Source organism: Vanellus vanellus (assembly GCF_965231255.1).
Source record: "Vanellus vanellus genome assembly, chromosome: 5".
Taxonomy (NCBI): domain Eukaryota; kingdom Metazoa; phylum Chordata; class Aves; order Charadriiformes; family Charadriidae; genus Vanellus; species Vanellus vanellus.
The window spans coordinates 6,478,787-6,493,848 of record NC_138910.1 but is presented as its reverse complement, the minus strand read 5'-3'; the positions used below and the strand labels follow the sequence as shown (position 1 = coordinate 6,493,848).

The window sequence follows — 15,062 nt, the reverse complement described above, 5'->3', positions numbered from 1 at the left end:
GCAGTGTATTCAGGAATGTAACTAGAATAGGCTGTGAGATTTCATTTGCATTCTGAAAAAAAAAAAAAAAAGTATCTCACCACGAACTGGCGTTCCCTTAATTGATTTTGCTTGTTCAGTGCTATTGAAGAAATTGTACTGTAACTGATTATGTATAGTCCTTTGGTACTGCTTTGTAAAATCATCATGTTAAGCTTTGTTACAGAAGTTTAAGTCGCGTTAAGATGTGTCATTTGAAAACAGAACTAAGAATTTTGATTATGCATATGAATAACCAGAATACATATTTTTAAAAGGTGGTGTTTTTTTTTTTTTTTTTTTTTTTTGCAAACTGAAAAACTGGAATTCAGCCAACACATCTGCACTGAGTTAGCAAGTACCATGCAATTAGGAAAAATGGATAAACTGTATACCTGTAGGTCTTTGTAAATTCTTTTGAACCAATATCCTTCTCAGAGTACCATCCATAGATGATTCCTCTATGTGGGAGCGATCCCCAATAACTGTCCAGTACATCATCCTAAAATATTAAACATAAACAAGCTGGATGCCTATACAGAACCTCAAAACACTTCACCAATATCAAATTATTGTGAACTTTCCTACCTACCTGAAAGATGGGAGATAACCGATCCTGATTTATACACAGGTAAATTGAGCAGGAAAGCTCAGTAAATGATTTGGAAAAGTTTAGACATTTGTAGACATCATTTTATTTCTGTTACTCTATTTTGCATTTTTGATTGAATTTCCAAAACAGAGTAACGTTGAAACATACGTACCCCTTTTTAGGATTTACAGCAATTGCATACGGTTCTCCCGCCATGCTTGTAAGGAGTCTTGTACAGTTAGGTCCGTTCAGTTGACCTACGTTGATGGAGTACCTCAGACTAGTCCAATGAGTTGTATAGTAGCTGAACCAATGCATTCTGGAATGATCAGTCCAGTAAATATTTCCAGCCACCCAGTCAACAGCAATGCCCCTAGGTCTTTTGAATTCTGGACACTAAAAGGAACAGATGTTAAAGTCAGATTTATGGAAATGATCTTTCCCAGCAGCTGCATAGACACAGATTTATGTAACTTTTTACAGTTAGGGAACTTTTACCTTTAATATGGTGAAATATTTAAAAACACTGCATTGGAATGACATAAATTCCACCTGTAGGTGATGAGCTCTAAGTGATCTGCTAACAGTTCCATTCCATGCAGAACAACTCGATGGTTCAAAACTCAAGTCTAAGGCTACCTACATTAAGACAAAGGCACTTAGGCATCAACTACTTCAACTATTGATACTGAAGCAAATAATTGTTGCAGACTGTAATTCAGAAGGAAAGGAAAAGGAAGAATTAAGATTATACAGCTGTTATATTCCATGCAGAACTATGGTCTGATTTGTCATGCCAAATCCCTCAGTGAAAATGGTGCTCGAGACCACCTTGGGATACTGCTGCTCAGCAGTCTGCTAAGGATCAATAAAATCACTGCATTTAGAAAATTGCGTAAAATTACCTCTGTATTCTGACCAATACTAGTATGCAATTGTAAGGAAATTTTAAAATTTTCTCTTCCCTTGCTGTGAACTGTTCCTGTGTTCCACCAACCAACCAAACTAGAGTTAGTACAATACCCAGCTTAACGTGTAAAAGAGGCTTGACTGATTATAAATTTAACATTATAAACTGTAGTATCTCTGTCATGACTTCACCGTTACCATTAAGGCCTAGATCCTAAAAAAATGGTCCTAAGGATAGAAATTGATATTGCAAGTAGGAGATACATATGAACAAGTTTCTCTAAAGTTTACTAGAACTCCTGCAGAGAGGAGAAATATCTCTAAACTAGGACTACCCAACTATTTCTAACATGATTGCAGTATATCAGAAAAAATTCAAGACCCACATGAGCTAAATACAGATGCAATTGTTTGCCTGTTTACCTATAATAACATCAAGTCAAATTATGAACAAAAAAGTCTGTTCCTTGACAATTGCAGTAATGGAGTGCTACTAAGCTGCATAACTAAAAATCAGGAAAGAAAATCCTAAAATAACTTGTTTTCCTCAGGTGTCAGAGTTCCCTAATACCGCAAGACATTTGTAGACTATTTTCATCATAAAATAAAGGTCATTCCATTCTCTAGGTGAAATAATAGGACTGCAAGGGTGAATTTAGATAGTTCATTCTTCATAAACCTTTAATTCTGCAAAAATGTCATAGAATGCATGTCCAAAAGACACTCAGAACCCTGACTTTCTATTCAGATGAGTATTAAAGCAGAAAAATCAATCATCACATTTACAAAACATTTCTTTAAAAACAGGGTCACAGTGATTTTTTTCAAGTTAAATGAAATAATGTATTGTAATTCTTTGTTATGAAATGATGATACAGGCAGCATACACTTCCAGAAATACCACAAAAGATAAACTTTTTTTTTTTCCAAGAAACATAACATTTGCACGCAACAACCTCTTTTTTTTTTTTTTTTTTTTTTTTTTACATTATCCAAGGAACATTCACGTAAAGGACAAGATACCCAAAAATGTGGGTATTTGCAGATAAGCCTAATTGTACTTTTAATCCAAACTCCTTTTAATTCTGGGTAATATTCAGGTGCCTGTGTCAAGAAGCCTCTCACTGGTTCCCAAGAAGCTGGGAGTAGAAGCAGAAGAGACAAAGGGGACGTCCTAAAAAGATTCTGGAACGAGGTTGGGTTGCTCACTAACTTGACCCTTTCCCATTCATCTTAACTATACAGAAGTGAAATTCCAGTAATGTTGGGGTGCGTATTAAGGATCAAATGAACAAGGAAATAACCAGAAGAAGTAGAAAGCAGCCACCTGGTACAAGAGATCAAAAAAGGGGAATAAAAACCACTAGCTGATGCGATGGCTGTGTAATTCTCAGTTGTGTTCATTAAGTTTCAGCCTAGATACATCATATTGCTGATGTCTTATGCGTCTTCTGATACTGTCTAGGAAAATTACTGTAAATGAGCTTTTACCTAATAGCGTATTTGGATTACGTTAATTTTAAAGAATGATTTTTGCAGGCAGAATAAGGATGAAAATACAGGAACAAAATCACATTAATATTTTCTACAGTCATTTTAGCCCACTTTGATGCTAAATACAATGTACTACAACTTATTAGAAAAATTGAGGTTTGAAGCCTAATCGCCTTTAGTACTATGGTAGTCTCCGCACAACTACAGCCCATGACAGCTTGATGACTTTTTATCAGAACTACTGCCTATTGTAAAAAAAATAAAGAAAAACAAAGAAATAAAAAAAAGAAACTGCAGTAACAGCTTGGATTTGGAAACCAGTTTGATATAATGGTAAATTACAGAAAAATTGTCAACGCCTAGAGTTGAGTTTTGACTGGAGACAATATGTTACACGTGCAGCAGGAACCCATCACCTTGCAACACTTAGCATATTAACACAGGAAGATTAAATTACAAATCTAATTTATAACATAAGCACATGTAAAGCAATGTTTTCTTCTGTTTACTTTACAGATGATTTTGGTATGGCATTGCTGTGGAATAAAGTAAACCAACGATTTATTGTTGCTTAAAATATCCTAAATAAAAAAATATATTATCTCATGATATAGTATTAGAACAGAAAAAAATAAATGAGGAACACTAATACTAGAAAACTTTTAGACTTCTGCTCGTGGAAACAGAAAATTTTCCTCGACAGAGGAGCGGCCCAGAAGGTGCGATGGTTCACCAAAACACCATTTGCATTACATAAGTTTGATCATTTAAAAATCCCAACCAGCTGCTTGCAGAAAGAGAAGGTCTCCTAAGTCTAGAAATTGTTTCCATTCACACTGAGGTGCTGAATTGCCCTGGGGCAAACGTTGAGAGTATATACGTGGATATATCACAAGAGCAGTTAAAGGTCCTTGTTAAGCTCTCACAGCAGCGGGGCCGGAGCAAGGTGCTAATGTACTGACGGGATACATTACAAACCCTATGTTTTTCTTCCTATTATATGGTACAATTATTTTAATGTTCAGCTTTGTGTCCTCTTCCAGGAAAAACAGCGCAAGTGGCAAGTCACTCTGTGTTGAATATTTACCTCAAATAACTTACACATCTCTCTCCAAGGATTATGCCAGTGAACAGCTGTACCAGTTATCACCAATTCACTTATACCATCTTAACCTGCTCGGAATGCCATCCTCTTCTGCATCTCTCGATAAACTCTAAAGAGTTGATATTTACTATTGCCTTTAAAGCTTCAATTTGTAGCAAGCTTAAACCTCTTTTCACAGAAAAATGTAAGAGATACTTAGAGCTATTCTCTGAGGAAGGCTCTTGATATGCTAATTCCATGGAGCAATTGCAGTTGAGATGGTTTTTTGCATTAATGTAATTACCTGCAAATGCAGGTGACTTTGTTCAAGCTTACTGTCCTGATTTACATATCAAAGTCTAGATTTAAAAGTTATAATATAACCTTTGAAAACTTATCCATTAAAAAACTTGGGTTAAAATTAAGGAATTCTCAAGCTTTTCAAAACCAAATTTAAGTGACAATATTAAAGCAACACTATAAAACCAATTAACCTACTGATCAGTTATATATAAGGCAATAACATTGAGTATTAATGAGATAATGCTGGGAAAATATTCTGAATAGTTCAGCACAATGAGAAGTAAATGTTTCACAAATATAAATGAAATGTGTCCAAGATATATTCAGATTCAGTCTGTGAATTTTCCACGTGTAGATTAGTAAAAAAGCTTTGTATGGCTTGGACCAAGCATCTTCATGAGCACCTACCTGCACTGAAGAGACAGGGGGAAATGGTGTATAAAGAAAACCATAATTCAAAATTATTGAAAAAATTAAGAGGAAGTGACTAGAAAGTGTTCTTGCAGAATGGTGAAACACCGATACAAAAAGCAAAAAGTATTTCAGTACTTCAGAAAAAATAACAGCACTTCTAAGAACATTTTATCTTTATTAGTTTAAACAGGGAGACAATGTCAAATCAGCTATGAAAATTTCAACCCCTGGACGATGAAGTCTCACGGAAGCTTATTTTCAGTTTTATGGACCTGTAAGAAAGTGTAGATCCATTAGAGAGACCGTGGGTCAGCAGACTGCACTTATCCTTGCAGAAGGCACCTACATATTAACCAAAAAGAAATAAAATAAAAAAATAACAACAAAAACCCCCAGCACTTGAATTTCACAAGACTTTACAAGTTTGTTACTTTCTAATAATGAACTCAATACAGAAATGGGCCTATCAGGTATCTGCCACATTTAAAAGAGAAAAATGTCACAGCAGAATTACTCCACATGTTCACTACATAGTTTCTCTGAGTATCTTTCCCCGGAACTCAAATGACGTACCTGACTTACTAGAAATGCTAGGAATAATTTTCTACTTTAGATCTACTTTACAAACACTTTCTGTCAACAAAATTGAGACCCTCTTCAGCTGGGCAGGTGGAAAGGTTGGTTTTAAACCACTCTTCCCATATATATGCCATCACAGACACGAGGTATCTTCAGTGGCCACCGTGTCTACCCCCCCAGGCTTCTTGCACCGCTGGCATCAAAGGTCAGGAATGCAATTCATGTGCAAAGGAAATATCCATGGATGAAAGGTACTTAGACGGGGAACTACTGGAGAGACTCCAGCGGAAGGCTACAAAGATGATCAAGGGAATGGAGCACCTCTCGTATGAAGAAAGGCTGAGAGACCTGGGTCTGCTTAGCCTGGAGAAGTCTGAGAGGGGATCTCATCAATACTTATCAGGGTGGGTGTCAAGAGGATGGGGCCACACTCTTTTCAGTGATTCCTAGTGACAGGAGAAGGGGCAACGGGCACAAACTGGAAATTGTCTCAACATGAGGAAAAACTTCTTTACTTTGGGGGTGGCGGAGCACTGGCACAGGCTGCCCAGAGAGGTTGTGGACTCTCCTTCTCTGGAGATATTCAAAACCCACTTGGATGCTTTCCTGCGCAACCTGCTGTAGATGACCCTGCTTTGGGGGTTGGACTGGATGATCTCTGAAGGTCCCTTCCAACCCCAACCATTCTGCGATTAGTCTACTGTTGCTACTGCTGTTTATTCTACTGGGTATTTAAAAGCATTCATGTGATGTAAGGTCACCCCTGTTACCCCTCCTAAGTTTAAGGAAACAGCCAGGCAGATGTTATTTCTAACCTGAGTTATTACTGGCCAAGAAAAATCTAAAACCTCTCCTCTGCCATCACATTTAATAGAAAGTAAAAAAAAAAACATAAAAATCTAAACTTAGAGCATTATAGAAACACCGATGTAAAGATCACATTGTTATCTTCAGTTCAGCACTAACACTTCCTTGAGAATTTTGTAGAAATATATTATGCAAAATAAGTATCAACCTGCATTTATTTTATTTTCAAGTAAAGAGCACTTGAAATTACCCTAGGTTATAAAAATCCACATTTCTGTTGTAAAGTGCAGAACTACCATACACTTGTTCTAATTCTTAAATGTTTGTCATAGCTTTGCCGATATTGTTTATATGGTCACTACAGAAATCAAACTCCTCTTTGGCCTTTCGACATTTTCTGTTTTCCAAGGATTTGAAATTCATGCCTGCCTTTAAACCATCTGTTGCTTATATATGTCTATTATATCCTCTCTTTTCTCTCTTAAAATAAAAGATCTTGACAGTATACAATCTTTCCAAGCCTCTAACACACTGGTTATTTCTATGTAGAAATTTTTTTTAAATACTATAGTTGTCTTCTCTTAGAGACTTGACCGAGTCTGCCAGAGTCTTGAATGAAAAGGCATTAGTAGACATAAATACCAGTTGAATAAAATCATTCTCAGATAGACATTTTAATTTACTAAATTAGCACTCGTTATGACAGGCAATCAGAGCAGAAAAGTAAATCAAAAGAAATTTGTATCATGTAATCTTTGATTTTGATCACTTACTATCAAGCCACTGTTACTTTGCCTTCTCTCTCTGTCGTGAAGTTTTCTGTAGAAAATCCCTCCTGGATTAAATTGAGTACTCCAAACTATCATGTCCCCTTGAAAATAAGCATCCATTCCAGTTATCCTTGAATTATGCTCAATATGTGATATTTGCTGATGAACATCGCTGTAGTTGAATGGATATGCAAAACCCAGGATGTCAGTGTCATTAGCAACATAGAGAACTTGATCTTCAGAGCCTAGGGATTATTATAATGAAACAAAAATAAGGTAAATGTCAACGAATGCAAAAATCAGTGTTTTTCACTCAAGTAGCTTTTAGGTGTTTATCTGATATAATTTCTTATGTTAAAATCATTTTCCGATTGTTGAAGACTGCAAAAACACTCACAACTCTGGGCAACAAATGCAACTCTTCATACTCTGATACCAATATATATTACTTCAATGCTCTCCAAGCTGACGCTGTGACATCTGACACTATATTTTATGGAGTATGTAATATAAGAATTGGAACACTTTAAGCAGTATACAAAAATAGAGATATTATGCATTAAGCCCGTATTTTTACACAATCAATTTATATAAAGATAAATATAAATTAATATAAATCAATAATTGATATTTACATCATTATTAATAATGTATATATTTCTATTTTAAACTACGTATTTTTATATGCACGTTGTGTTTACAGGGTCCTAAATGTATATATTAAAGGAACACAAAGTTGCCAATAAGCATTATTTTAAATTGCTTCATCGGAAATTAGAAATGAAATGATCCTATCTTTAGTGAAGGCAGTGAAGTTTTGCAATTGACTGCAACATGAGAAAACTGGCCCAAAGCTGCTACAGAACATGTGCAGTTGTGTCTTATATCTCCTCATTTCAGATAGTGAACATTTATGGATACCTGTGAATGGGTGGCATTTATGGATACCTAGTTACCATCTTGATTCAGATGTTGTAAAGTACGTTATTCATAAGAAAATGCTGTCTCAAATCTCAAATTTGCTGGATACATTAGAATGCATTTCAGTTTTTTAGTTTTCCATTTTATTTCGCATTTATCCATAGAGAATCAACTTATAATAAAGTCTGTCCAACACATTTCCTCCTTATGAGTATGAAATATCAAAACCCATTTGTTCCCTCACTCCTGCTAAATACAAGAAGAAAGAGGAGTTCCATTAAAGCAAGTACCAATGAGGGAAAGAGGGAAACATTAACTGTATTACAATGGAAATGAAGCTTGTGAAAAAATTCACATGTAGGATAATGATTCCCAGATTTTTAAGTTATAAGCCCCCAGAATTATGTCTGTGTTTCTAGAACAACAAGCCACTACCCTCAATTAGTAACCTTGTTTGTTTGCATGTCATAATCTGACTGCTTCTTCAGTAATAGGCAATGATGCTGAATCCTGATAGAGTCCACATTATGTATAGAGGAAATTACTCATTAATGACTCATTAATCTGATCTTCCCATGGTAAGCTTGCTTCAAGAAAACGTGACGAAAGCATGTAAGAAACCTGACTGCCACCATCTAACCACTCAGCATGGGTGTACCTACATCACTCACTGGTGTGCTACAAAGAAAGAAGAATTGGAATTAACGTGATACAATTTATTGTGGTTCTAAGACGTAGGTCCGCAACATGTGCTTACTGGCCAAAAGGTTCAGAGCAGGTATTGCTCACCATCATACATCAGATATGGACAGAGATCTGTAAGGAGCCCCATCTTCTAACTTCAACACTCCTTCTGCACTGAAGACTCCAAGTGTAGGGATAAACCAAATTCACACCAAAATTTCACCAAATGGCAGGTGAGATGCTATGATCACACTTTCAGTTATTCAGAGACAGATCCATAAAGATTATGTTAACTTTACTCAGGCAGCCAGATTATTGCTTGTTTCATTTATAAAATGATTTAAAAGTTACATAATAACCTGATTTAACTACTACCTCAATTTTGTGCAATACCTCTGCACAATACCTCTGCTTTGGGAAAGACACAAATAAAGTCTATGTGTGCATATTTCTTTATCTTCACTGGAGCATGATCTAGGCAGCCAATTTATATGAGTATATTCTTAGGTGACTATACTTATAAAAACTCCACCTAAATGACTTCTGTAAGATTTCTCAGTAAGACAAAGCAAAACATAACTCCAAATACGAGTTAACTTATTCCTCAAGTTCTAAAACAAGTTTCTATGAAAGAGTTGATTCTTCTTCTCTACCTTCTAAAGCTTCACCAGAATGCTTACAAGCTTGCTAATATATAATCTCTGTTTTTCTTATTTGTGTGTCTTTCTGTAAATAGAGAAAGCTGGAGCTGGAAATCGACTTTCATATTAAGCATGTTCATTTACACGGAAGTGATAAGAATTTACTGCTTACCGAAATGAAAGGTAAATCTGAGTGGTTTGGGGAATTATTTCTGTGCACTATTCAAGAAATATTTATCTAAAAATAAATTGTATATGCAACACATTAGCGTTACCAACCATGTACATAACAAATGATTTAGTAGAGTCTCTCTATTTTGATTTTTATAGCCTTACCTTTTGCTATGCAGCTGTTATTCCTCTCCTTATAATTTTTCTCACATGCACATTTGTACGACCCCTTAATATTATTGCAGTGTTGGGAACAGGCACCAAATACCATACACTCATTGATATCTATGAGGAAAAGAATTGTAATTGACATACCTATTGTTTAATGCACTATTATTTAACGTGTTCTAAAAATCATGGAACAAAGCAGATGAACAGAAGGAACTTGCAAACATTGGTATATATTGCAACAGTAAAAAGAAGCCTCCTGCAATTATCACTATCTATATCTCCGAAAGATTTTTTTTTTTTAATCTTATTTCTCCATCCTTCCTATACCAACCTATTATCATTAGAGCTTGAAATCAACTTTGAGAATGAAAATGTCTGTTACGATTGTCTCCAACATGCCTATCTCTGGTACAGTCAAAACTACATGGTTATCCCTTACTGGAAAAGCTCCTTTTTCTTAAGAGCCAAACAATGATGTTTTTGTATGGAAGTATATATTCACTTTGATAGTCACATTGGAGTGATCTCCACTTCTTCTGTAAGTAACTGCTCACCAGTAAGAAAATAAATTCACAACCCGTTGTTTGGAAAGGGAGATTTATCTTATCTTTCTGATCAACTCTCTCATTATAACAACTATGTCTTTTTTTCTGACCAGTGTGGCATCATATATATTAAGACTACATTTTCTGAGGAATTTTACTTTCAATCTGTTTACTTTCATTTCAATTTGTTTTATGCATCTTTGTTATTTAAAGTATCTCGAAATATTCTCGTATACCAACTTAAATACCGATCCCAATTGCTCAGTTAAACTAGACCTTAAATCACCCATTTACCCCTTAATTTATAAAACCATTCAATGGTCCGACCTGAACTTTTTGACATTCACCACCAACGTTAATCTTTGATAACCTCTCCAGGTAAAATGCATAAATCTAGATCCTGTAAATCCTTTCAGTTTCTATTCTTGATTTCTTAATCCCATTGCCATGAACCAGTTTTTACTCTGCAGATAAAAGTGTGTGATATGCATCTCCTTCTGCAGCACAGAAAATTGACAATGCAGTTGACTTTTAGTACTTTACAGCAAAGGATGACGGAAAGATCTGTACCTTCACATTGTCTATTCCTCTTGTTTCTCTGAAACCCAGGTTTACACTGACACAGTAAAGATGTTTTTGTTTGATTACAGTATGCGTCATCTCCACAAGGATTCACATTATCATCACATGTATATTCAGTGACACCTAAACATAAAAAAAATGCCTAAAAAACCACTGTAGATTTGTTTTAACTGTAAAAATGAGGTCTAAAATAAAAACAACAAATAACAAATTTATCTTTGTGTTAAAAGAATACCCGGTAAATTTTACACAAATTTATCAAACACTGTTTACCTACATATGTATAAATTGACAGTATTTAATTGAGATATTTCATTTCCTATCAAGAATTAAATAGTAAAATTTATTTTGTTGCAAATATGAAATAAAATACAATCAACTTAAAACTAAACTACTTCAAAACCCCAAGAACTACTCTAAAAACTACTGCAACCTGAACTGATATAAAATTTGCCTTCCTTTTGTGGTATGTCAAATAGCATTAACTTTTTTTAACTAAAAAAAAAAATAACTTTAATTTTAATTAGCTTCTGTGTTGAGTAGGTTTTGCATGGATGAAAGTCCCAGTTAATTATTTCGTTTCTGCTACAATCACGAAAATGTATCTTGTCAGCCAAACTCACTTATTTTGCAGTCTTGCTCATCTGAACCATCTCCACAGTCATCAAACCAATCGCACTGTAGCTCCATTGGAATACATTTCTTATCATTACAAGCAAACTCATCTTTTTTACACGGTCTTGCTTTATATGTGATTTTATCTATATAATTACAAATTAATAAGAGAAGAAAAAATCAGTATTTAAGATACTTAGATTATTTTCGACACATACAAATGGGAATGACCATGAAGCATTAAGTAACTGGAAATTATTTCAAGCTTAATTTCTTTCAATTTCAAATTCTGATCTACTAACTTCCAGTTAAGCTTTACTGAAGGACAAGCAGATCTCTGTAGCAAAGTTTGCCTTCAAGTTGCTCTCTTTGATCTGAATGCCTTGAAAGGTAATTATCACCTACCGCAGTGATCTTCATCCGAGTTATCACCACAGTCATCAACCTCGTTGCAAATCTGCTCAGGTCGCAGACAAACCCTGTTGTTTCTACATCTGTACGGCCTTGTTGGAGGGCATGGAAACTTTACTGTTATTAAATTAAAAAAAAGAAGCAGCTATTAGCCAGCTTGTATTGAACCTTCTTTAATGTCTCTTTGTCAAAGCAATAAGGAGGCATGGGAACACTGTTGTACTTGACATATGAATGGTACTTGATTTTAACTTCTGGTACCTAATGGAATAATGCTTCAATGATGTTTACAGTATAAGTTATTAATTTAGGGAACGAAATTATTTTGTTTGATAAGGGTAATTACACTTCTTTCTGAGAATCAGTAAATATGAGAGAAATAAAACAAAGGAAGTAGAAAGTTTAATGATGATCAATATTTCAATGTAGAATTAACTTTTTCCCATCTGTGCATTTCCTACAAAAAGATTAATTTCTCACCAAAATCTTACCTGAAATTACATGAATAGCCATAACAACAAACTATATCCCACATTTCAAGCTAATCTTCTAAAAGTAAACTTAGATGCATGTATCCTTATATATTCATGTATGTTACATGACATTTCTGCTTCACGACATGAAAAGTACTTAAAAATGTAATGTCTTACCACACATTTCAGCAACTTCATCAGAGTTATCTCCACAGTCATCCTCGCCATCACAAACCCAAAAATGTAGTTTGCAGAGGGAATTGTTGCACAAAAATTCATCAGCTCTACATATATTTCCCCCTGGGAGGATAAAAAGAAGACAGAAAAACCCCAGGAAAAGAGAAAGACAAAAGAAAGAACGTCAATTCTCGATAAACCCAGTACAACCACTTATCACGAAATATCTGCAGAGAATGACACATGTAGCATAATTTAATGAACAAATCTCAAATGAAAGGGTTGGAGAGGGAGAGAGAAATACTCTTTTAAAAATCTCTTCCTTGACCATATACTTCTTTCACTTTCTTTTCATGGCTTTTAGCTGGGAATTACCTATCTGGCCTGACTAGAAAGGGCAGTCAGCAAAGACAGACACCGATGACTCACCAGCTCGGCATGTTCCCCTCGCATTTAGCCAGGAGATGATTTAACTATCTTTCTGTCTGTAACTTCCTTCGGTGATGCTGCCTTTCAGAAAAGGCCTGGCTGAGTACCATCAGTAACTTGTGCTATCAGAGAACGGTACAAACCAGAAGACAGAAATACGGTCAAACTTGTGAACGGCCACTTCAGTCCAGTTTTGTTTCATGTGACTCTCTGATCCTCCACCTATTCCTACTCCCACTCTCTGAGCCACGCGTTGTCTACTGATGAGTAATAAGCTTGGCCAGGCTTGTAACGTCCCCATCAGCTATAAACTCTGGAATTAAGGAAGATCTAGCCATGTAGGCACAGAGCAGATAAGACCAGGTGACCTCGAACAGCGTCTTCTTTTTTGTAACTCCTGAAATGTCTCATTAGGATAGTTACTGAACACAGAATGCAGCAAGAATAAATTCCTCTGTGTAACTTCATTATTGACTGAACTCTGAATCATCTAACAAAATGGAACAGAGGGCAAGAGAAAATGTTTTAAGATGGAGTGCTCAAGCTTGAAAAGTTGGTTCAGGTTAGATTCAGTTTTAATATGCATAGCAGTAAGAAGGCATTTTGTTTCAAAATTGTGACTAAATTTTACCATCACCAATCAACAAGGTTACAGAAACTTCTTGAAATTAATTTTCTATATAACACATTTTTATAGTAACTGGATTCTCAGTTTCCTGAGAGGAGTAGAGTATAAAAGAAATAAAGCTGTGTACCTGCAGAAAGGAAAAAATGAAGTTTTATATGATAACGCCAAAACTCTCACTGTTGCTTACCTCAGTGCACCACCATGCTAACAGTTAGATCAGGCCCCAGTGGCTTTTTACGTGTTCATTCAGTGCCCTGTTCACACCCCATTAAAATCAAAAGAAGCCTTTCTTTCGCTATAAAGGGTGCAGAATGGTTTAATTTTTTTTTCCAGAAAATTAATTTATATGAAGTACCCACCGTGTAACAGGATGTTGAGAACTCTCACACTATGTTATCAGATACAATTCACTCCCATTGCAAATATAACTTCTGAACATTAACAGAAATATTTTTTGTTATCATCCAAGGAAAAATATATAAAATTCAAGTATTCTTCATGATGAAAGACATAAATATAAATAATTGTGTGTGTAATCACAATAAAACCATAATTCTAGTTGTATAATAAGACCAAAAAGAGCTATGTTTATAAATATGCACAGTGGGCTACAGATAAATATTATGGAGATTGTTTTAGAATGCTGTCGAATAAAACTCCATTTGTGTTTGCTGCATTTCCAAAGAGGAAAAAAATTAGTTATCAGTGAGATAAACTGGCATTTGTTTCATGTGATTGCTCTGCCTGTCGTAATTCCTTTATAGAATAGATTTCTATAACAGAAATCATAATTGTGACATAAATACAAAGTATTATAGCAATAACCAACTAGGCAAAAGACTTCTTATTGCATTATAAGCAATTTGCAGTTCACAGAAGCCCCATTATGCTATCCAAAGAATAATGTGGGCTTCAGATAAAATAAGCGCTTTACTACTTAGTTATGCTTCATTGGTTTTAAAGAGATACAGTCCAGACATTTTAAAAACAGTTTTAAAATGGACTAGAAGTTTTTTTAAAACTTTGTTATCTCAGTCTTTTTAAAATAATCCATTCTTCAATGCTTCCAAATGTGACGTTTCTTCCCTTTGCATCTAAACATCTCTGGAACACTCTTCCCGTTTTCTTCACTTTCTGGTCAATCATCCCATATAACTCCTTTTTTTTTTTTTTACTAGTGGTAAGTGTTGCTTAATAGACTTACAACAAAATAAGGGAAGGGTATTTTACTCCATAATTGCTTGCTTCATCTCTGATTCTTGTTACTTCTTATTGTACTGCATTATGCTTTTGAAGTTACACACATCATGTGATTGTAGACGACACACACAGAACTACTCACTTTAAAGAAAAGAAGAAACATCTGGAAGAAGCTGACAAAACGCCCGGTAAAATTTTGCTTTTTAAAAAAAATTCTTAATTTGAGTGAGTAGTTCTGTGTTTGTCAAATTTTTTTAAATACTACACTTACTAAGAATTTTGTACAGAGTTACACTGCTGCTGCCTGGTAGCTGAAGCAAGGTCTGGTTAAAAAAACCCAGCAGCAACTACGAGAATTAAATCAACAGATGTATTTCTCAAAAACATATTTGGATGCTTAATCATAAGCATGAAAGTCTGAGCCTAGTGTTTAGCTTCATGAGA

General features: G+C 35.0%; 1 protein-coding gene across 1 annotated transcript in view; it reads right to left on the bottom strand.

The window, feature by feature from the left end:
- Positions 1 to 15,062, bottom strand: part of LRP1B (LDL receptor related protein 1B) — a gene marked incomplete at both ends in the record, with an annotated part of 773,038 nt that overhangs the window by 53,768 nt on the left and 704,208 nt on the right. The window contains 8 exons of the mRNA XM_082483434.1: positions 414 to 520; positions 783 to 1,006; positions 6,974 to 7,215; positions 9,553 to 9,672; positions 10,674 to 10,808; positions 11,309 to 11,446; positions 11,706 to 11,828; positions 12,362 to 12,484. Coding sequence (XP_082339560.1) covers positions 414 to 520; positions 783 to 1,006; positions 6,974 to 7,215; positions 9,553 to 9,672; positions 10,674 to 10,808; positions 11,309 to 11,446; positions 11,706 to 11,828; positions 12,362 to 12,484 — 1,212 coding nt within the window. The remainder of the gene's footprint in view (positions 1 to 413; positions 521 to 782; positions 1,007 to 6,973; positions 7,216 to 9,552; positions 9,673 to 10,673; positions 10,809 to 11,308; positions 11,447 to 11,705; positions 11,829 to 12,361; positions 12,485 to 15,062) is intronic.